Here is a 25,193-nt window from a genome sequence, read left to right as displayed (position 1 = left end):
CTTAGATCTAGATTATTGCATATGCAAGGATGTAATACCATATACCATATTAGGTAAAATATTAAATACTATGGCTAAAGGTACTGTATATTATTTAGATAACATGTGCCATAATGAAATACAAATATAATATAAATGTATATGTATATATAAAGAGTCAGAACTATCCAGATACCGAGTTCAGAATTTCATAGGCAACAGTTTTCATAAAGTTTGCACATGCTCAAAGAGTTGCAGGGGACTTCGTTATTCAAGCTCTATTCAAATTTGCTCGATATTCTTATAGCAAAATTGATGAAAGAGGGAATCATGTGGAGACACACATAAAGACAATCCCCCAAAACACAGATATGAACACATTTCACACGGAGTTAGAAATAATTTTCTTACCTATTTTAGTTGCACTGTAAATATTCTCAATGGGAAATGCACCTCCTAAACTATAGAGTAGAACCTTCGCAAGTGCTGGGATCAGCTGGGTTGTTGTTACCAAGACATTTACGCAGTTACTCCTAAGATGAGGAGGAAACAGGCATTTTTGTTTTCTAATACTAGATAACTTCTAATAGTACAAATGTTAAATTATCCTGCAGTCTTTCAATTCCAGAATGAACAGTCCCTGATAACCTACCCTTTCAATTTTCAACAGTTGTTTATGGTACCTATCACCTGGTAGGCACAATGCCAGATACCAGAAATACACTCCAAAATGAAGGAAGTGAAGGAAAATAAGTTTGCCCTCCCACCGGGATCACAAGCTAGACAGGAGGGAGACAAGTAAATAGACCCCTGCGAATAAGAAATGTGTTCTATAACCAAGATCTCCTCAGGTCCCTGTGGAACCTCACAGAAGGATACCTACCTCGGCCAGCAGCAATCATGGAAAGATTATTAAAGGGGGCATGGCTTACCTCTGAGTTTTACAAGTGTGCACATCAGCAGTTTTCATAAAATTTGCACATATACAAAGAGTCACAAGGGACTTTGTTATTTGAGGCAGGTAAGGTATTTTTTAGGGTGATAAGACTCCATGTCCCAGAGTTTTTAGAGCCTGGGAAAGTAGAGGACACAGGAAGGGAGGAGGTGATGGGATGTGTAAGAGGAGTTTTTAGATTTTGTGCAAGAAACAGCCCAGAAAGTCCCAATCAAGGTACTGACAAATGTGCATCCTGAAGAAGTAAAAATAGAGAGGATTCTTACTTAGAACAGAAGGGGTTGAGTTCCTGAATCTCCTTCTAACAACCAAGGGCAAACTGCATTTAATGGGCCTTGTTTTAATCCATCTACTAAGGCCTTACCCTTTGAGGGTGAGAATCTCCCACTCTGCAATTTACATCTGTTTCTTTCACAGTAGACAGGATGGGGGTTGAGGGTGCAGTGGCGAAGGTGAGATAAAGGAAACACCAAGAGAGGGGAGACTGTTAGCCTGAGTCAGGGAAAAGAATGGACTGTGGCCCTTCCTTCTGGATTACAGGGAAATTGAGCTGTCCCACCTGGAGGGGCTCAAACCACACACCTGAAACTGGGAATCAGAAGGCACATAGCTATGCACCTTTCTCTACTAGATATTTTGTATCATGAGCCTTTAATACATATTTGTAAGGGCTGATACAATATTCTCTAGAATTCTGCAGACTGATTTTCAGAACACTGGTCTCAAGGGCAACTTAGAAGGACAAGTTGAGTGCTAAATTCTCATAGGTATGTATATGCTTAGCCCCCAGTACTCTTCATATTATGCTTTATATTCTTTAGACATATCATGCGTAAAGAAGACTACAATTTATTTAGAAACAATTATAAAACTTTTATAATGATAGCTTTTTAAAACATTTTCACTTCTAAATTATCTCCATAGACACCTGATTTTTGTAATAGGAGCACTGACTCCTAGGTACAAATGATGAGTTTATCAATTTATATGGGACAAAGAAACAGACTTCTAGAAGTAGAAGTTTAATAAGTATCATGAATACAATATTAAATTTTACTAATAAAAAAACAGAGAGCTAGAAAGTGACTTGCCTATGATCAGACAAAACTTCCCCAAATAATGGCAGGCTACTAAGAATAATACACAAACACATTACTGTATTGTGACACAAGGTTCTGCATCATATTTCATCAAAATGTTATTCAATGTCATATATAGATGAGTGTTACAGAATGAAAACATGGTGGAATAAAATATAGCACAGGCTTCGAAATCTAATAAATAAATTACAAACATTGCATATATTTATATGTAATTTATAATGCATTGTAATTTTCAATTACAAACATTGCATACATTTATAAATTGCATATATAGACATTTGTAAAATGCAAACAAATATAAAGAAGAAAATGAAAAATACCAATTATTTAACCATCCAGAGATGATAACTGCTGTCCCCATTTTGTGCATTTATTTTCAGATTTTCAGTCTGCATGTAGATTGTTTTCCCATTAGGATCATACTGTATGTGTAATCTTACATCTTACTTTTTTCATTTGTTTTTATCATAAGCCTATTTATATATGTCATATTGTCCATTATTCTCCCTCTCCAACAAAACATAATGTATGCAAACTACTCTAGCTTGTGGCTGCACCACCATTTTTTAAAGTTAAGCTTAGTCACTTAGATGGTTTTGATTTCTCAGTATCATAAACAATGCTACCTTACATATAAATTTTTCCTATGCATATGATTATGTACTTTGACTACATTCCTAGAAGAGGAATTAGAGTCAGAGGGTACACACTTTGCTACAGGCTCTGATATATAATTCAGCAGTGTTTGGTGTAAACATCTGCTTTTCTGACAGAGTTTGTGAAATTTACCAATAAGGTAATAGATGTGGATAACTTGGCAACTTTCATGGTACTTAAAACTTCAATGTATAATGATTTATTTTTCCCCTTCATTTCCTTGTCATACATTTATTTATTTAGTTAGCTATTTATATCATATACCCGTGTGTTTAATAATAATCTATATATAATATACAATGGCTACACATAGATAATCTATATAACAATGTAATGTAATACCCTTTGGTTTTTAACTATCTAGGAGACCTCTTTAAAAATAATGAAAGCACCTTCTACATTTTACACACGATTTTAGGGGCTGTTGTCCTCACATCCCAGCTTTCTTGCCCTTTGGTCTCCATGTCTCTGTGACCACACAGAGCTCACAAGGCAGCAAGTCCCATTTTAAAACAGCTTTAATTGTTAGACAATTCTCCCCACATGGAGCCAGAACCTCCCTTCACTGGCTTCCTAGTCATTGGGACCAACTCTCTCCTTCATAGATGCAGAGAGAAATGTAATTTATTTCCAGCCCAACATCTCAAGTAGTTGAAATTGGTAATCTTGTTCCACACACGGCTCTTCTTCAGACTAAGCTCCTTGGTTCCTCCCTCTGACTGTTCCTTTTTTGTAGTTTCCACAGCCTAAACTCTTCTGGCCACTTTGCTGGACACAAGATGCTACAAATATGTCACAGCCCCTGTTGGAATGAGGTGCCCAGAACTGAGCAAAGTACTCTGTTCTGCTTCCCCAGCCTGACCCAGGAATCTACTGCCCCCTCCCCTCTCCATTTAGAGACTCTGCTATAAATGCAGTGGCTTGTCATGCCACGTGGTTAAAAGCCACCTGCGGGATTTGGGACACACTCTTTTACTTCCATGTTCTGATTAGACTCTCCTTTTACCCTGCTAAGGTGTCTCTGTATCTTGATTCAATCAGTCCAAATATTAGCTCTTCTCTGAATTTTGTGTTATGCACACATTTGCTAAGCATGATTTTATTTTTTCATCCAACACAGAAATAAAACTAAGGAATAGGATAAAACAAATATTCATCCCCACCCTACTAGCTATCATGTTCCAGATTTATATTATTAATTAGCATTTATGGCACATGGTACACAACTAGTTATGTCAATTCAGTTCTATTATGTACACTAACAAGTCAGCATTTCACTGTTTGAACTAAACAACACAAAGGTTACAAGTTTTTCAGGAGCTTCCTCTTGCTTTTTTTTGATGTGTTCAAATTACGTATATTCTCTATAATGGCATAAAAGACTTAAAAACATGCACTAATTGTATAAACAGTATTGTGTTTTTTGCCATCATCTTCTGTACTTTGTCACCAACAGAGTGCTTTTTTTAAAATTTGAAAGTCAAATGACATTCCCATGGGGTTTATCAGGGGTCATGAGGAGAGAACGGTAAAGAGATGGATCTCCCAGTTATTCTGAGAAGCAGCAACCCCCATCCTCCATCCCAAAACACACACACACACACACACACACACACACACAGTGAATTTTAGGTCTCTTCAAACTCTAAAACAAATCTGGGAATTAAAACATTTTAATATATGCTATGCTATTAGAACTACATCTTCAATACAATAAATATACAAACTGCAACAATACCGCTTACCTAGTACTAATAATTGATAAAGATTTAAGTGCATTTGTTAGCCAGGAGTCTGTCAGACCTTCAATCTCAGCCCTCAGCTGCAGCCACGCATCTCTTTTGGCAGGGCCAAGAAGTCCTGCAACACAGAAAAGTAGGGCAGAGTCACGGGATGAACATTTTTCAGGGATGCCTAGTTTGGTCTTCCTTCTGTCTACTCCAGATGATTTTTATTCCCACCATATCAAAAAGAGAGAGATTGATATCAACACTGATCTTCCATTTCAGAATTGATTATCCATTGATTCATTCATTCCACAAACATTTATTGAACAACTTCTACACATCACATTCTGGGCTAAAAATTAGGGATATAACAGTGAAAGGGTGGGTCCCAGTCTCTGCCCTCACTGATCCTAGAATCTGGCACGGTGGATGCCAGTCACCTGAGGAGCTTTGACAACTATTCCAGAAGACTGACAGGATAGGTCTGGAGAAGAAGTAAGGGTCTACCAGCCTAGAGATACAAACCTCAAATACTTTGGTTGTCTGAAAATGTTTAGTTTCTTAATAATCACAACCATTACCACTTGGAAACAGTAATAATGACATTATCACATATAGCTATAGAGTTTTCTAGAATTTGTTTCTAATACTAGTGCTAAAGCTGTCAGAAATACTTTGTTTTGTAAAAAGGAATTAAGAATTTTGTTTAAAATACTGAAGCCTATGCTACAGCTATAGACGATGGTTGAAAACTACATTGATGTTAGGATAAGAAAAGAAGTAGGCATACTAATTTTATTGAAAAAGCTGTTGCTTTCATGAGGAAACAAGATCATGTAAATCTATTAAAAATAAAGTTCCTTAGTTAACTCATATTTCAGAATATTAAGAGTTCATTTATAGGTGGATAACTTTTTTTTTAGTAAATAAATAAATTTTTGGCTGTGTTGGGTCTTCATTGCTGTGCATGGGCTTTTCTCTAGTTGCGGTGAGCAGGGGCTACTGTTTATTGTGGTGAACGGGCTTCTCATTGTGGTGGCTTCTCTTGCTGTGGAGCATGGGGTCTAGGAGCAAGGGCTTCAGTAGTTGTGGCATGCGGGTTTCAGTAGTTGTGGCATGCGGACTTCAGTAGTTGTGACTTGCGGGCTCTAGAGTGTAGGCTCAGTAGTTGTGGCGCACGGGCTTAGTTGCTCCACGGCATGTGGGATCTTCCCAGACCAGGGCTCGAAACCGTGTCCCCTACATTGGCAGGCGGATTCTTAACCACTGCACCACCAGGGGAGTCCTCGGTGGATAACTTTTTAACACAAAATTTATAGGTTCTACTGAGCCTCATTTGTCATTATTTCAATAAAGAGATGCTAACGTATCACAAAAAAATTGATTAATATCTCATTGTTTAAACTTCTTAAGCTATACGATTATTTACTAGTAATCTTGTTAATTTTAAAATAATTTTAATAATACCCTTTAAGAGGGATATAATGACACGCCTGAATGATAAAAATTAATTCAGATTTCCCAAAGGGATATTTACCTTAAAGTTAAAGTTATTACCCTCAATTGCTTTTAAATAGAATACCTATTTATTTGATTTTACAGAAGTGTCTTGTATAGAGTGTTAGAGTGAATTAGGAAACCTAAGTTGCCTGCCTAAACGCATGGGCAGGTTAGTAGCCTGCAGGAGCCTATTTCTCATTTGGAAATAAAGATCTTCCATATCTAAGCGCCGTTTTGGTTCTAACATTATTACTGTCTATGGTTCTACATGTTTTGGTTCTCTTGTAGTTACTGAACATCTATTGAGCATCTATTACATGCTTCAAGCTAGCTAGGCACTGGGATACAAGGCCAATAGACACACAGCCAACCTTAAGATGTGTATGGTGTAGTATATATTTTATAGATGAAAACTTTATTTACTATATTGTATTCTATGACATATATGTAAATATACACACGTATAGCATGCACAAATATATATTTAGCTGTCTTATTTCAATTTTAGATTCTGGTTTATACTCAACCATCCCTCTTTTTTTTTAAAAAAAAGAGAAACAAACAAAAAGCCCTGAGAGAAGAATGTTGTGTCCTCATAACTAATCATACGATCTTGTTGTTCTAAAATTGATCCTAATAATAAAGACCATCAAGGTTTATTATACAAAGAAGCACATCCAAGATCTAAGTTTTGATGTTACAGGTTTTGATATCACCTGTAATATATGAATGAGTACAAAATGGTTTAGATACTACCTACAGAGTACTTGAACTTATAAAAACCATGATATAGTTAACACTATACATGGCAAAGATATACTGTCAGATAATATGCAGTTTTTGACAGGGTAAATTTAACTTGTTGAAGTCTTCAAAATGACATAAAGCACAGTTTGCATTTATTTTTGGTAACATTCCAGAAAGGTAATGATTGCTAACAACTCTGCTTCACTGACTAGGGCTCTTGTCTTTAGACATATCTTTCCACAGCCTGTATCAGTTCCTTTGTCTGGTTTTCACTGAGAGCGTCCCAGCTGAGGAAGGGCAAAATAAATGTCCTGCTATTAACCTTTTTTAAAATTTAATTTTATTTATTTTTTTATACAGCAGGTTCTTATTAGTTATCCATTTTATACACATCAGTGCATACATGTCAATCCCAATCTCCCAATTCATCCCACCACCACCACCCCCTCCCCCCCCCGCTTTCCCCCCTTGGTGGCCATACGTTTGTTCTCTACATCTGTGTCTCTATTTCTGCCCTGCAATTAATCTTGACCAAACATCTGGGCACAAAGAATTCCCAATTCCTTTGACAGTGCTGCACGTTTTATTTTGCAGTTAGATTTCTCCCCCCCACTAACTCTAAGAAACTAAAAGTTCTGGCTCACTGTCGTCCAGCATGAGCTCTTGGTAATTTATCTTACAGAAGGATAGTCCCTAATATGAAACTTGAAACTACAGTTGAAATTGTACCTCTATCTGCAGTACCATTATTAAATTGTAAAAGCCACACATACCTCCCACATTGTTCTTGTAGGTGTTGTATAATTCTTTTACTCTTCTGTAACGAAAAGCCAACTTCCTCATCCAGTCAACCCCTCCTCTTACACCTGTTGGCAAACAAAGGTTTGCACTACTTGCAGCTGCATGGAAGCCATCAGTTGCAAAACTGTAGGTACTGCAACACCCAAAATACATTAAAAAGAAATAATTACATGTGCAAAACTTCACAGCTGAATTTCTGTAGGAAAGAGCATACTGAAAGACATGGCTTACCTTAAGTCTTGCCCATTATCATCAGAGGAAACATCATCTATATGAACTTGATCACACTCCTGTTAAAAACATTGGAAGAGTTGTTTTTCAAACGATGCTTGTCACCCTGTTTGAAGCTTTTTCCATCTTTCCACCTGATCAGCTCATGGCCAGAAGAGGGCAGCATTTGCCCACCCATCCCACCCTCTCACGCTGGGAAATAGCACCATTTCTACTCTGTAAGATCTAACTCCAGAAGAGGGCCTGAAAACATATGGCATGTGAGTTTCTTTAGAGCAAATACAAAAATAATTTTAATCTTAAAATTATTGATAAGAAATTTTCTTGAATCTTTACAATAATCACTGGTGATCACTTTCAGCCATTTCTGTTAAGCATACTTAAGTATGAAAACAAAGCTAATCTGAAGATACTCAAAACTTGTTTGGGCTAAACACCTCAGTGGTTACTATTATTTATTATTTTTGGAGCAGCAACAGAGGGGCTTGATGATTATGGTGTTCTGTTAAATTTCTATGACTTCCTTTTTGCTGGGCCAGTGATACCATGAAAAGAATCATGCTGATGTTGTTTTAAAAGTCCTGATCTTTCAACCAGCAAAAAGCTAATAACTGTAGAAGCCGACACGTTTTGTGGTTGTTTTAAATCTTTAAACTGAAAAGAATACTGAAAGTAAAAGGGAGTAATGAAGATTTACCAACTCAAATGTGCTACAAATTCAAAGGAAAATAAACTTTAGGTACATACGCCCATATAATTGACCTAAGTTATAGTGTACTCAGAACAAATGGTAACTTTTCTGGAAAAGAATTCATTTCTTCTTTGCTGTTCTAAGAGTCGTTTTCTATCTTCAAATAATCTGCATAGTTCCAGTGAAATAGTACATGATCTGAAGGTGGAATTTTGGTAGGGCTTTCAATAACTAGTTTACTAACCTCAGAGTAAGTATGGTTTAGCCTTTTGGGCCTCATTTTTTCCCCTCAGATAATTACAGTTCATCATTCAAAATCAATTCTGAAAAATCATTAAATTTGAAAATAAGATGCCATACTAAAGGCTTTTCAGCTACTATTTATAATTATTATAGGACTTGGAAGTATCTGATGGTGAAATATATAATATCTTATCTCTAGCTTTCCACACTGAGTATATTAGATCTTGTTGCAGTCTGAGGATAAATTAGTTGGCTCAGGTTTCTTTTAAAATATAAAACTTAGTGAGTAGCTCAATCAATACAATTTTAGTACATAACTTGAAAATCCAGGTAAACTAATTTTAAAGGTTCATATTATGTACATAAATTATAGGTTTAGTAATTTTTGAATAAATATATTCATAAGTAAGGAAGGGCCTCAAAAAGTTAATCTTACTGGAAGCTCCCTGAGGGGGCTGTTTGGGTCACCCAGATATGCTATACCCACACTTAAGTCACTCTCTGGCACGAAGTAATCACTCAACACTTCTTTGTTTGAATGAATAGCAGAAGTCTAGACAAATATAGTTCATGACAGAATTACCACAATCATTTAAATTTTCTAACATATTGTTAGGTGATAAAAATAATAATATTCTAGATGGTAAGGGCTGTAAGAAGATATTTATATTAAGAGTGGAGGAGAAGGCAGGAGAACAGAGTACGGGCTGAGGCTACAGGAGAGGCATTTACAGAGGTTCTTCCCCATTTTGACTGAGTGTTTGTTGAAAGGAGCACAGCCCAAACTTTAACCAAAGAAGGCATTATGCTTCCAGAAAATTCTCAGGGAAAAGTATTGAAAGCAACTATAGTAGCTCTTGGATTGGGCTCTAAAGGAAAGGGTGAAGAGATTTAACTAGTTAGTATGAAAGCTGAAAATAAAAGTTCTTCCAGAATACTGAGGCAGCAAAGTAGTTCTCGATGACAAGGATTATTTCTTGAGTTGGTGACGTTCTTGTTAAGTATGAAGACCAAATTAAACCACTATTGAAATAGAATCATGTGAAGCTTCTGATTCCACTGAGGTTCTGAAATCTTTTATCATGTAAACAATTTCCATAATTTTATAATAAACTAATGATATTAAAAAAGGGGGGGATCTTATGAATTACACTGGTAATTAGAAGTAATTTCTATATTTAATATCCTCCCATATAATTTTTATAGAAATTCCTCTGACATTTCAAGTATTAACTCATATGATTAATTTGTACATTTTGCCCCCAAATTTATTTTTTACTCCTGAGGACATCAGTATATCAAACTTATTGGACCGTGAGTTCCATATTTGAAGTTATGTTTGAGGTTTTTCCAAATGGAACTTCTCTTTAAATTTATGCCTAGTTAACTATGCTTGTTGACTCTGGACCATTGCCCGAGGATTACAGTCCAGTGAAAGAAACCTGAACTTCAATCACTTACATTTTTAGAAAAATCTAAATAATTGTTCTTCAATTAGTGTTCACTCAGAGGAACTTTATAAGAAACATTTTGACAAAACACAAAATAGTAAAAACAGTGTCATGCTTTGGCTTTAACAAACTTCAGTGAAAGAACTCAAACATTTGGAATAATTCTGGCACTAATCTTAAATTCTTTAATTTTGTCTTATAAGGTGACCGCAAAGTTGTCACTGATCTGTATCAGTTATAATCCATAGCAGTCTTCTCTCACTTTTGTTAGCCCAAACTCCCTGGTGCCTTCTCTTCTGGAAGTTATTTTAACTGAAATAACATTTTATTTAAACAGTGAGTATTCACTTCTTAGGGACAGTGGTGTGAGCATTTGCCTTCTCTGCAGTTGGACAGGATGTAGTGAAGTATCTATTAAGAGGATTTAAATTTGTATCTTTTAAGGAATTATGTGAGAGCAGCTGCTACTACATATGTTGCAGTAGCTATTGAAGGATTTGAGTCTCAAATTAGATTTTTAGGTTAAGAAAAGGAACCCTGAGAGATTAAATACACAAGGGGAAATCACATAATAGGCTAATGATGAAGTTATTCTCTTGAGGAATTCTCTTTGTCAGTAGAAGCAGACATAGCTTAATACCAGTTATGAAGCTCATGACAATTTTTGCTTATAAGAGGTTTACTGAAATAAAAAACTGGGAGAAAGTAAAGTTTCAAAATCAGATACAGAGGATAGTGGGTATGTATGTAACTTTACTGAATGATCTTGAAAGCTATTGTTTAGATTTTATTAGTTTTAGTGTTTGTTTATCTCACCTAAGTTAGCATAAACCTCTGAGTTTCCTTGGGCACCTGGATGTGCATGCACGTGGGTGTGTGCACATCTGAGAACTCAATCAATTTCTATGCAGAGACTAAATCATTTCATTGATTTAGTACATTATTGTTGGATACTAAGTTTTAGTGTTTGAGTAAAATGGAATTTTTATCACATTCTAAAGCACAACTAAAAAGCTACCATCATAGACTAGAAAGTCAATATCAATATTTTCTCAGTTACTATTTCTACCTGAGATCCTGTTGGGTATTTTAAAGATATGTTTTATATAGTATCAAATCCAAAATAAAAATTCTTAAAGCACCATAGCTGACCACATTTTTCTGATATGCCAATATTCACATCAAACTTGCTAAAGGTATATTCAAATTCATCATCATCAATATAAAGTTATATTCAAATTCATCATATGTTCTCACTTTAGTGTTCTGTTAGAAGTTGGATGGTAAATTTATTCCATCTGGCTTCCAGTGTGCCACTAAAAACCTAGAGTCATTTATTTCATTTATTTCTAGTAAAAATAGTAAATGAAATGAAATAAAACTGTAAAACTTGGATAAAACCATATCAAACTTCTTTTTTGTGTGTTTTACAGGCTTGAGAGGAGTAATAATCTTAGAATTCTTTTTAGAATGAGACTCGTCCAGTTTACCCAACAGAAATATCAACCTAAAAAGTTATCACCATATATGTATAAAAAAATCAAGTTCCCAAAAGATTCAAGTGTGTTTCCTATTATTGTGTTTATATAAAATCATTCTATACAGTAGACAGTAATAAGTAGCAAGATTAATTTAAATCAGGTTTTAGAGAGGTGATTATTACTTCTTATTATCTAAAACTGGAAGACTTGCCCAAGAATACTGATCTTTCATAGTGTCTCTTAAAGAAAAAAAATAAAACCTCTTTAAACAGAATTTAAATTTTATTATCCAGTAAAAACAGTGACTCACTGCAGAGAGAACAAGAAAGAAAATGCTATTACACAGGCTTCCAACACATATGTTTATGGGATACACTGAACAGCACATCTTTTACTCATGCCTCAGATGTAACTAAAACTGGGTTTAAGACCTTGTCAATTAAAAAAAAAATTATTCAAAGCACTAACTTGGCTTACTTTCCTTGCACACGTCTGTTAATTTCAGCATGGTATGGGGACAGGGTATGTGTTCTGGAGCCAGACAAACTCCAGAGTTTCAAATCCCAGTTCTATCACTTAGCAGGTAGCCTTAGACATGATTTTTATGCTGGTGAACCCTACAGTTTCTTCTCTACAAAAATAATGTGATAAACATATTTATTCCAAAAGTTTGTTAATTAATTAATGGAAAGCCCAATATAAAATGTCAAACACAAGGTGCAGATTCAGTAATAATAATCCCCATCTTCACTCATAATGTGATTATAGATAAATGCTTTAATTTCATTGTGAAATCATGGGATAAAAATCAATTTGAATGAGTCATTTAAAAAAAGAAAGAGAAATCTATTTCAGCATAGTTGTTCTTGACAGAGAAGAACTTCTGTCCAGTGCCCAAGTTACTCAGTTATTTCAAATTTTATCATCTGAATGCCTAATAACTCAGATCATCACCACTCATATTATATACCTTATTACAGTACTTATTTAGCTATCCTGAGGCTATTTTTCTTGGGTTCTTTTAGTTTGTTGTTTTTGCTTTTACTTTCTCTTCATTTGAGGTTGGAAATGGAAAGATGAATTAAGAAAAAAAGAGAAAATAAGTGCAATCAAACCAGTCAGAAGTGCTATGTAAATAGCTCTTGCATGGTTTTATCCAGAAGGGGAAGAAATAGGGAATGATAATGCCTAGAATTAAGTTTCGGATTATCTATATTTACAAAACAGAAGTAGATTCACGGATGTAGAGAACAAACTTATGGTTACCAGAGGATAAGGGCGGGGAGGGATAAATTGGGAGATTGGGACCGACATATACACACTACTATGTATAAAATAGATAACTAATAAGAACCTGCTGTATAGCACAGGGAACTCTACTCAATACTCTGTAATGACCTATATGGGAAAAGAACCTAAAAAATAGTGGATATATGTATAAGTATAACTGATCACTTTGGTGTACACCTGAAACTAACACAACATTGTAAATCAACTATACTCCAATAAAATTTTTTTTTAAATTAACGGTCCACGCTAGAACCAGGAACAGTATCTGTGACTAACTATTGTGCAGTGATTAACCTAAATTGCATCCTGGTTAGTAACCTGGAAAAGTTAATGCTGATTACAAAGATGGAATGAATTGTGGCTGAGACACCAAAAGGACCAGGAGTAGTGGACAGGGGTGTATGGTATGAGACATCAAAGCAGACCTTTTTGAAGACACTTTTTGTTCTAAATATGCACCAGTAAATATGTATCATTCATTAACACAATTTCGCTTTTGTTTATATTTGCATATACAATGTCTCCCCTTGACAGGAACTTTACTGTTCTCTTCAGCTAAATTTCTATCTTTCTGGTTTTTTTGAGGTTATCTGCATATATAGAAACCATATAAGAGTTTTAATAGTTTGATACAACTATTCTTAGCTCTGTAAATTCTTACCTCTAAATCATTAAAAAATAAATGTGTATCAGCAAGATTAAAAATCATCTCCTCCATTCGGAGTCCAAGGGTTACAGCCATGGGGGGATCCTGAAAAGGAAATGCACATATAATAAAGTAAATTTTCAGTAACCACAGTTATTATTAAAATTATCTTAAGTGCATATGCCTGTAGGGGGTAAGGAGGTGGAGACTGTTTGGTTTTTTTTTTTTTTTTTTTTTTTTTTGCGGTACGCGGGTCTCTCACTGTTGTGGCCTCTCCCGCTGCGGAGCACAGGCTCCGGATGCGCAGGCTCAGCGGCCATGGCTCACGGGCCCAGCCGCCCCGCGGCATGCGGGATCTTCCCGGACCAGGGCACGAACTCGTGTCCCCTGCATCGGCAGGCGGACTCTCAATCACTGCATCACCAGGGATGCCCTGTTTGGGTTTTTAACCTAAGATGCAAAAGATTTCCCACTTATCAGAAAAGGTGCCTTTCTAAAGGGTTATCTACAACATATTAAATATACTGCTACATCTGTGAATTTACAGAACTTTATATGAACAGAAGAATGACTTAGATACATTTTCACATAAAGCTATACGTTCATGAGAGGAGGAGGAAGGAAGCAAGCTAGTTCACAGGACTCAGTTTACATATACTCCATGGAAAGTCCTTTGGAGAAAGGTGCTTGGATGGGACACTGAAGAATGGAGCAGATCTGTTAAAAAGAGAAAAGGATGTCCTTTTAAGAATGACAACAAATAAGTAGAAAAGAGAGAAAAGTAGGTCTATTGGATGTTTGTAGGAGGAGAGCAGATGATATTGTCTGGAGGTGGGATAGGAAGAGCTGGCAGAGCAGCTCTAACTTCATTATTAATTTATTTTGATCAACAGGCAATATTTATCTGAATATGTGTAGAGTCTGATCTAACCTGCATTTGACTAGGGATGAAGAGGGAAGGGTGGAGTAAGGCTAAAGAAATATTAATTGAGTAAATATAATATAGAAATGTATAAAAATAAAATATATACATCTAGAAGTCTAATGAAAGTAAGGGGATTTAGTAAAAAGTCAAAGTGACTTAATTTTTCTTTATAGAAACTAAGAGATTACACAGCAGCAAGGAGTTGAGAATGAAGACCAGAGTTGGTATTTTACCACAGTTAATTACAGTTGAAAACCTGGAATAGAGAGGCATAAGACTTTATTTTTAAAAGTAAGCCCTTTATTTTAGGGCTAGGGAAATAAGTCATGCACAAACCTTGTGTTTAAAATGATCAGAGTTGGAATGATCTCTAAAAGAGAACAGCTCTGGATGTGACTCTGGAGATGAGAAAAGAGAAAACCTGGAAGGGACAAATCCTCAGAATTTGAGACCAGAATGGGTGTTGTCAGGGAGAAGAAAATGGTTTCAAATAAGGCTGACAGATCTAGATGGATACTATTGGTTTTGGCTGAGAAGTTATTTTGGAAGACCTTAGAGGGTGATTTGGGTTGAGTGGCTGGGCCAGGAGCCAGACTGTAGGGATGTGAGGAGAGAGAACCAAACTTGTGTTTTCAATGTTCTAATAAATGGCATTTCAAGAAATGTATTTAAACTTGGGGAAATGTAATGCTAACGTTACTTCAATTTATGATAAGAATATGTAACCCAGGTCAGGTCAAGCAGTATTCATATACACCCCAGAACTTCCTCGACTTAGCAAGAAGAAGACTCTCTTTATGTCACACCTATACTGCAACAACCAATGTTTTCCCTCTGTACTTCCATAATACTTTGAGGGGGGAAATCCTACAGTGTAACCATATTTGAAGTGAATGTCAGCCTCATATTCTGTAGTGTTGAAAACCTACAGAATAGGAACTGAGTGCTGAGAAGGAGAGAGAGGAGAAGGTCACAGAGATGTTGAGCAAAGCTAAGACTTGATGTGGGAGAAGATGAGAGGACAATCATAATATGTTGGGTGTCAACATAATTTTCCAACAGTTTATTTACATCTCTTTCTTGGAGATTTCTGTGGATTTCATAGCTAGACATTCTCTCTTCTCAAAAACAGAGACTCATCATTCACATATTTGATGGCATCTTGGTGTTATGTCCTCTGGCCAGTATGACTCTATGCTAGATTCATCTGTCTTCCAGTGACATGATCATTTGGAGCAATGTACCCAAAGATCAAATAAATTCCATTTTATCCAACAAGTATTCATTCAAGAACGAGAATAAAAATACGAAGTGCCCCATTTTGTGTCTCAAGGAGTTTCAAAACTCAGAGGGATCTCTTGCTCTGTTTCCTTCAAATATAAAATTCTTTTTTCTTATTTCTTTTTGTTGTTGTTTATGTTTTTGTTGCCGTTGCCGAAAGAAAATCTCTGGAGGTAAAAAAATTTAAAAATATACATGTGTCTTCTTTCTGTAAAAAAATTGTGTTTCTAGACTCCCTCTCTCTTTTGTTATGGTGGTGGGGGGGTTGAATAGGCTGAGGACACAGAAAACTTGTAAATGTTCCATCTAGTCATGGAACCATGAACAAAAAGCCTACAGAAATATCAGGAAAAATCAAATGTAATTATAGCATGAAAACATATAATTCCATTAGTGATGCTCTATGCTTTTGAGGAATGTTCACTGATGCAAGACAATAAAACTGAGCTCCACAGGACTATGTTATGTTTCTGATGATTACTGCCCTAAAGATATATATTTCAGATGGGGGTTCAGAAATGTCTTCTATAAAAGATTTTCCTTCTTGAGACTAGATTGGTTAAAGTCTTATCGTATGATTTGCCAATTTTTCTTTTTAAAGTTTTAGATAAAATTCTTCAATTTCTTATGTTCATGCCTCACATTCTTTGCATTTACAGATCAGATTTATGAGGATGGGAGAAAACGTACTGTTTCTTTTTTATTGTTACTTTCATCGATGCCATGCTTCTGTAGCACGTAACTCTCTATGATACTTAAGCAGTGATAGGAAAATCCATGAAGAATGCATTTTGTGCATCTGATAGGCATGCAAACAAATATAATTTTTAAAAAATCAACAAGAATTCTCTAACAAAGAAGCATAGCATATGACATGATGAAAACTGCTTTTGAGCACCCCACTGGAATGCAACCCCATGGCAAAGGAAGGGGCAGTTATTTGTTTCTCGAGCTCTGGCAATTCCACATCACACAGGCTCCTAGAGCCAGGACTTAGTAAGCATTTTGGCAAAACTTCATTGGTTCACCGGGAAAGTTTCAGTTTGGGGTTTGCGTGAGTGTGAACTGGCTGTATTTTGCTAAGGCCTGTTGAAAGGGAGGTGTTTTGTCACCTATGCCGAAGGCTTGACACAGAAGGGCTAGGAATAGCCATGCCACAAGCCAAGGAAAGCCGTGCTTGTAAGAGGTGCTGATCTTGTTTCTAAGAGAACATCAGGTGAGGGCTTATTTTCAAATATCTGGTTTACTTTTCTTTTCTTTTTCCAGTTTACTAAGTCACTGGGATAGCTAATTCTAAGTAAGCAGATTCCAGCACCCCATTTTCCAGCTAAAGAACCCCCAGATGTAAGAATCCAAGAGAGATGGGCAGGAAGTTGGTGGATGTCGCTGTCATGTTGGACACCCTCTCCCTTGCAGAGCACCGGGCAGGAGCTGCAAGAGCCTGCAATCCCACGGCTTTATCAGGCATTTGAGAATTAAACATACTTCTGGATTGAAGCCAACTTTTATACAGAGATGTTTGCTCGTTTTCATTAGACATTTGTAGAATTATGGTCACCTTATGAATCAAGGGTTACTGCCTTTCCTCAGTTTAACTGTAGTGAGTGTTGAGTTTAGGTTCTGCAATGAAGTGACAGTGAAAACTTGGATAGAGGGGAAAAGTGGGATAATAAAGTGAGTAACAGGGTTTTGTGGTAGCTCTGATACATATTATACATGCATAACAGTTCCAATCGGTTCAAAGTGTCTACAGCAGAGTTTCATATGGGGCAAACTGAACCTCTGCCAATTTAAATTTACTCTGTGTAGCGTTCTATGAAAATACTGAAACTATTCCCAAGACATTTGTTGGAGAGAGAGAGACAGACAAGAGACACAGAGACAGAAACAGAGACAGAGGGGAGATGAAGAAAATGAGTAGCTCTTGGCCCTTAACTGTGTGCTTTTCAGCCGGATGTGATCAGTGTATAACCAAGTCAGGATCAAGGACAGCACTTCTCTATATCAAAATACTAACGCCTATTAGCCATGTAAGCGCAGAGCATAAATTGGAGCCAGACAGTCTGTCTATGGGCCTCTGCCCTGCACTGGGCCATCAGCTGGAATTCCTCCTCTAGGGACACACTGTAAAAATATTTCAGGAGAGGCAACAATTATGTATTTTTAAAGAAAGGGGGGATTTTTTTTTAAGAACTCAAGCTCTTGGAACAGTTACTCCCTTGGGACCTGAATCATATTTGTGGACATGTGCACACAGAGGCAGAAGATGTGCAAATTCATTACAGGAAAAGAAAGACAAACTAGCTCCACGAACCAAGGTGGAAATAGCTAGTGGGTTTGTTAGAATACCTAAACTCTTTTAATCAGCGACAAGAAATGTCATGACATTCAGTCATGAATCAGAAGGGAAATTTTACACTTGAGTTGTTTTTCTATAATGGACAGGCAGTGGGCTTAAGCGTTCTCAGCAGGAATTGGAGAAGGATTTTAGGAACTTTTATGTATTTATTGAGTGTCTACTATGTGTCAGACATGATCAAATTCTGGGCAGAGAGCAGAAAATTAAATAAGCAAACTCCCTGCCCTTATGGGGTTTATATTATTACTGGATGAGCCCTCTGATGAATACATGGACAAAAAACAAGGAAATCTGTAGTATTCTAGGTGGTGAAAAAAATCAGTTAGCAGACACAGAAGGCTATGGGGATGGTTGGTGATGGCTTATTTAAAGAAAGTGAAGGGAAAACATTTCTTAGGAGGTGATAGTGGAGGATAAGAGACCTGAGAAAAGGGAGGGGGCTAGCCATGCATAGACGTGGCGAAAGGGAACATACACAGAGGCGACAGTGAGGCTAATGTGTACGGGAGAGTGTGAGGCACAGTGACCCAGGTGAGAGACGTGAAATGGACCAAGGATTTTAAGAAAGAGGGAGTGATTAACTGGGTCAAACACAAGTGAGAGAGACCCCAGGAAGATAAACCATGAATTTGACAAGATAAACCATGAATTTGGCAAGATCATTTCTCAGACTTGAAGAGAGTTGTAAGACTGGCAAGAGAGGGAAGGGCAGAGAAAGAGGGCAGTGACTGGAAAATGGCTCAAGAGGCTTTTCTGGTGATGGGACTATGATGATATGTAAAAGAGTGATGGGAATAATCCAAAAAAGTGGGACACTGGGGATTCAGGAATGAAAGAGGTCTTTTGGGGCGGTGATTCACTGGGTAAGTGAGAGGGCCTGGACCCAGGGCATGAATGGGGGTGCAGAGAGCAGGCAGAGAATACGGTTATGGTGCAAAGATAAAGTGATCCTTCCAGTTTGCTTTTTTTTTTTTCTTAAAGTGATGGAGGAGGAGTTTTGTGCAGAATTGAGAGGGGACTTTGAAGGGCTGAGGGGAGAGAAGGTTTGAAATAATCAGCTGGAAGAGTTAGCCCAGGAGTGCTGGGACCCACTTGAGATTTGTGGCCACGTTCAGCTCTTGAGGTACAGGTAGAGTGTTGGGCAGGGTTTTTTTGATTTGTTTTGCTTTTTCAAGGTGAGCCTGATGGAGAAAAAGAGGCATAAAGATGATGAGGCTTTATGCAAAAGCGGGGTGATAGCATCATCCAGGGCTGGGATGATGACGTCTGAGGCAGAGGCTCCTGAACTTGACCACATATGAGAAGCACCTGGGGAGCTTTGAAAAATCCTGCTGCCCAGGCCACACCCTATATCAATTAAATCAGATATTCTCTGAGGTGGGACACATGCATCAGTAATTTCTAAGCTCTCCAGTGATTCTAATGTACACAAGACTGAGAATCAGTGATTAAGATCTTTCTACTCAAAGTGTGGCTCACAGACCAACAGCACTAAGTTAGGAGCTTGTTAGAAAGGCAGATCACAGACCCTACCCTGGCGATCTACTGAAGCAGAATATACAGTTTAACAAGATTTCCTGGTGACTCATAGGCATGTTAATATTTAAAAAGCACTGGTCTAAGAGCTCTCCTGAAGGTCTGGGATGGTTAGGGAACACCAGAGCTGGCATGGCCTTCTGGTTTCCCAGGAGTTAAGCCTCTGAGAGGCTTCCAAAAGACTCTTATGACCTGAATCAGTCTGATTACTGAGTAGCATGGTGACTCAGTATAATTTCTTGGAAATTAGGTTTCCCTGGAAATAGCTTACAGTTATGAGTAAGAGTGAATTGCCCCACCTTCCCCTCCATAAAGATCATCTGTGGACTTAACTTCAAGGACCAGAGGACCCATGGTGCCTCTTTTCTTAGTCATGTAGCCAACGACCTTCTAGGGAGCAGGTAAAGGTGTGAAACTAGTTAGTTTTTCCTCTGGATTAAAAGGATTTGTTCAAAATCCAAGTATTTGATGTAAGCATCATATTTGCAACTGAACAGTAGTCAAATTAAGTAATCAGAATCATGCAGGGGACATCACACAGCTTACCTACCACTACCAGCTTCTACTGTTTTGATCAGTAGAGAATCCAATGAATAAAGCTCACCCACATTTATTAAACTAATAACAGATTAAATATACTTCAAGGGGAATTACAGCAATAGTAATATGTTACAACTGTAGTTACTATGCTATACTACTGCTATCGTAGAGATTATGGATTGACGGAACTTGTTTCCAGCCCATAATATATCATAAATATGTTTAAAAATAAAAAATAGTAAAGTATCACATTTATATTATACAATATATAATAGTATAGCATAGCAACCGGATGGAAAGGGAGAAGAAAAGAGAATGGTGAGAATGGCCATGGAAGGATGAGCTAGAAAGCACAGGACTGAGAGAAAAGTGACAGAGATGGCAAATGAACCCACCCAATTGAGGCCTTAGGACTTGGAGAAAGGTGGGTGGTATATTAGAGGAAGACTGTAGAAAAGATAAGTGAGACATGAATTTCAAAAAAGGCAAGTTAATGACGAGTTATGGAAATTTAAGGCAAGGTAATAATGTAATCTGCCTCCCTCCAACACCCAAGATGTGAGATTGAATGTTTTTTTAAAATTTATTTATCTTTTTGTTGTTGTTGAGGTATAGTCGTTTTACAATGTTGTGTTAGTTTCTACTGTACAGCGAAGTGAAGTAGAGTTACCTGTGCTATACAGCAGGTTCTTATTAGTTATCTATTTTATGCACATCAGTGTATACATGTCAATCCCAATCGCTCAATTCATCCCACCCCCACCCCCGCCCCCTACCACCCCTTGGTGTCCATACGTTTGTCCTCTAAATCTGTGTCTCTATTTCTGCCTTGCAAACTGGTTAATCTGTACCATTTTTCTAGATTCCACATATATGTGGTAATATACGATATTTATTTTTCTCTTTCTGACTTACTAGAGACTGTCATACAGAGTGAGGTTGAATGTTCATAAGCGAAGATCATAAAAGGAGATTGAAACTTCAGGGAGGTTATAAAAGGTGTCTCCAGAAGTTTGTGCTTTTAAGAAATGAATAACCACTTATCTTTCTTGTATATTAATTTCAAGTTTCACTGTCTCTCAAACTCCCTATGAGAGCTTGAGAAGTGTCACTGTCTTTGATTTAGCTTTACTTTTACATACATATGTACAAGTGACCCTTGAACAACATAGGTTTGAACCTTGTTGGTCCATTTATATGCGGAATTTTTTTTCAATAAATATGCTGGAACATTTTTTGGAGATTTGCGATAATTTGAAACAAACTCCCAGACCAACCACATAGCCTAGAAATATTGACAAAAAATTTTAAATTAGGTATATCATGAATGCATAAAATATATAGAGATACTAGTCTATTTTATCATTTAATACCATAAGATACACACAAATCTATTAAAAAGTTAAAATTGATCAAAACTTATGCACGCACAGACTGTTCACGGCACCGTTCACAGTCAAGAGAAATGTATACAAACAGGATTAAATCATAACTGAAAAAATTAACTGTAGTCCATATTGTACTACTGTAGTAATTTCATAGCCACCTCCTGTTACTATTTCAGTGAGCTCAAGTGTTACAAGTATCCGCTTAAATGCCAAGTGACGCTAATCAACTCCTTGTGAGCAGTTCATTTCTCCAGTAAATTGCACATTGCAGTAAAAAGTGACCTCTTGCAGCTCTCACGTATTTTGTGTTGTTTACTGCAATACCATAAACCTTAAATAACACCAGGGGACCCATACAAGTGCCCCTAGTGATGCTAGAAGTGCTCCCAAGAAGCAGAGAATAGTCATGACATGACAAAAAAAAAAAAGTTTAATTACTTGATATGTACCATAGCTTAAGTTCTTCAGCTGTGGTTGCCCTCCATCTCAAGATAAATAAATCCAGCGTAAAGACCATTGTAAAGAAGAAAAGGAGATTCATGAAGTCATCGCTGTGGTTACACCAGCAGGCTCGAAACCTTGCTCTTTTTCAGAAATACCTTTTTATCTCAGGTGGAAAATCCAGCTTTGATGCGGGTTCAGGATTACTACAAGAAAGGCATACCTGTAGATTCTAATATGATTTGAGAAAAAGTGAAGTCATTAAATCACAACTTAAAGCAAAAGGAAGGCGAAGGAGCTAAAGCTGGAGAAATTAATGTCAGCAAAGATGCTCTGATAATTTAACAAAGAGGTTTGGCTTAAAAAATGTCACGATAACAGGAGAAGCAAGCAGCTTCACACACCAAGAGGCAGCAGATGTGTTCCCAGACACCATTAAGAAAATCATTGGGGAGAAAGAATATCTGCTGAACAGGTTTTTACTGCAGATGAAACTGCCCTATTCAGGAAAAAAAAAAAATGTCACCAAGGACAATTGTTAATAAGGAAGAGAAGATAGCAGCAGGATTTAAGGCAGGAAGGGACAGTCTAATACTACTGTTTCGTGCAAATGCAGTCAGGTTTATGATCAGGATCGCCCTTATATATAAAGCTGCTAACCCCAAGCCTTGAAGGGAAAGGATAAACACCAGCTGCCAGTCTTCTGATTGAAAAAAAAAGAAGGCCTGACAATGAGAACACTTTTTCTGGATTGGTTCTATTGAGGCTTTGTCCCTGAAGTCAGGAAGTACCTTGTTAGTAACGGAATGCCTTTTAAAGTTCTTTTGGTATTGGACTACAAACCTGGCTACACAGAACCCCATGAGTTCAACACTGAAGGTACTGTAAAGTGGTCTACTTGCCCCCAAACACAACATCTCTAATTCAGTCTCCAGAACAGGGGGGTCATAGGGCCCTTTAAGGCTCATTATATATGGTACTCTATGGAAAGGATTGTCAATGCTATGGAAGAGAACCTCAATAGAGAACATCATGAATGTCTGAAAGGATTATGCCATTGAAAATGCCATCATTGGTATAGAAGAGTCCCTAAAAGCCATCAAGCCAGAAACAATAAATTCCTGCTGGAGAAACCTGTGTCCAGAGGTTGTGCATGACGTCACAGGATTTACGACAGAGCCAATCAAGAAAATCATGAAAGAGATGGTGGATACAGCAAAGAGAGGTGAGGGCGAAGGGTTTCAAGATATAGATCTTGGAGAAATTCAAGAGCTAACAGACACCACACCAGAAAAATTAACAGGGGACAAATTGATGGAGATAAGTGCATCTGAACCAGTGCCAGACAACGAGGAAGAAGACATAGAAGAAGCAGTGCCAGGAAACGAAATGACATTAGGCAGTCTGGCAGAAGGTTCTGATCATTCAAAACTGCTTTTGATCTCAAAATTTTAAGATGTGGACCCTTCTATGATATGGGCGCTGAAACTACAGCAAACGGTGGAAAGATTGGTACCGTATAGAAACATTTTTAGAAAAACGAAAAAGCCAAAAAAAGTCAGACAGAAATTGTGCTGTATTTCCATAACGTTACACTGAGTGTGCCTGCCTCTCCTGCTTCCCCTTCCACCTCCTCCATCGCTTCCACCTCTGCCGCCTGGTGAGACAGCAAGACCAACCCCTCCTCTTCCCCCTTGTCCTCGGCCTGCTCATTGTAAAGAGGCCGAGGATGAAGAATTTTATGACGATCCACTTCCACCAAATGAAGAGAAATCATCATGACAGACAGTTAATAACCTTATCTGTTGTGTATGTGTGTTGAATGTCTTCGTGTGAAAATCTAATAACTGTACGGCAAGAACTGTATGACACGTTTTTTCCCATAATCACCATCGTCTAAGTTTTCGTCTTGTAGAACATCGTGTGCAAAGACTTGTATTGAAGTGAACAGCTTATTCTTACGTGTGCATAAGGTGAGTGATATATCATACAAAATTAATAATGTGTTAGCTTTCTTAGTGTTTTATAACTTTGCTTTCAAAGAATTACAGTACTGTACAGTATGCCCCTCTCTAATAACTGGAGAAACGGCATATCAGCCTATCATCACAGGTAGATGTTTTTGTTTTTTTTTAATGTAACTGTGTCTCCAATACTGTATTAAGAATATGACTGTAATACTGTGTGCCATGAAAATTTTACAATGATTCATTCATTAGTGTATAGGTTAGGCTACTGTGAAGCAACCATATTGATGACACTTAGGCTACCATAAAGCAATCACATCGCTGCTTTGTTATCAGTGCATGAATCATTATGTCTGTAAATAAATATGAATTTCTTTTTCACATTATCTTTTCATTTTTGATGTCTAGTGTTAGTAATGCGTATCACATCTACAGTATTTTATATCATGTAAGACAATACTGACATAAGTACTGACAGACAATTCACCTTATAAACAGATGACAAACTTATGGTATTGATAAATACAGTACAGTACTGTAAATGTACTTCCTCTTACTTATGACTCTCATAATAACATTTTCTTTTCTCTAGCTTATTTATTGTAAGAATATGGTATATAATACATCAACATGCAAAATTCGTGGTAACCATTTATGTTATCAGTAAGGCTTATAGTCAACAGCAGCCTACTGGCAGTTAAGTTTTTAAGGTGTCAAAAGTTACTCAGATTTTTGACTTCATGGGGGGTCGGTGCCCCTGACCCCCCGCATTGTTCAAGGGTCAACTATAGTATGTTTACATGCATACGCATGTGTGCCCTTAAACACATATACTATGAGCAACCATGAAAAACACTAAAAGTTTTTTCACTTTATTTTTCTTTTCCATTATGGTTTATTATAGGATATTGAATATAGACCCCTGTGTTATACAGTAGGATCTTGTTGTTTATCCATTCTATATATAATAGTTTGCATCTGCTAGTCCCAAACTCCCAATCCATCCCTCCCCGTCCCCTCTCCCCCTTGGCAGCCACAAATCTGTTCTCTATCACTAAAGTTTTTGAGACATGTAAATTCTGCATTCATTCAATTTATATGTCCCATGATCACTCTCTAGTTATGCTCTTCTTCTCTACAACATTGAGCTGAGTATCTCACATTATGAGATGAAACAACACATACATTTTTTGATAAAACACCCAGTTTCCCCAAATTCAGTTTCTCAACATTCAGATTTCCTTGGAACCAAAA

The 25,193-nt window shown here is 37.1% G+C and overlaps 1 protein-coding gene across 1 annotated transcript in view; it reads right to left on the bottom strand.

Annotated features, from left to right (window-relative positions):
• The window catches only part of EYA4 (EYA transcriptional coactivator and phosphatase 4), a 264,825-nt gene that overhangs the window by 5,733 nt on the left and 233,899 nt on the right, over nt 1–25,193 (bottom strand). The window contains exons 14-18 of the mRNA XM_081251226.1: nt 13,518–13,607; nt 7,701–7,759; nt 7,442–7,602; nt 4,440–4,554; nt 391–512 (exon numbers count right to left, since the gene is read on the bottom strand). Coding sequence (XP_081107352.1) covers nt 391–512; nt 4,440–4,554; nt 7,442–7,602; nt 7,701–7,759; nt 13,518–13,607 — 547 coding nt within the window. The remainder of the gene's footprint in view (nt 1–390; nt 513–4,439; nt 4,555–7,441; nt 7,603–7,700; nt 7,760–13,517; nt 13,608–25,193) is intronic.

This window comes from Mesoplodon bidens, assembly GCF_964165515.1.
Source record: "Mesoplodon bidens genome assembly, chromosome: 12".
In the NCBI taxonomy this organism is placed as follows: Eukaryota; Metazoa; Chordata; class Mammalia; order Artiodactyla; family Ziphiidae; genus Mesoplodon; species Mesoplodon bidens.
Note: the sequence above shows the minus strand (reverse complement) of the source record. Positions and strands in the feature narration are given on the sequence as shown.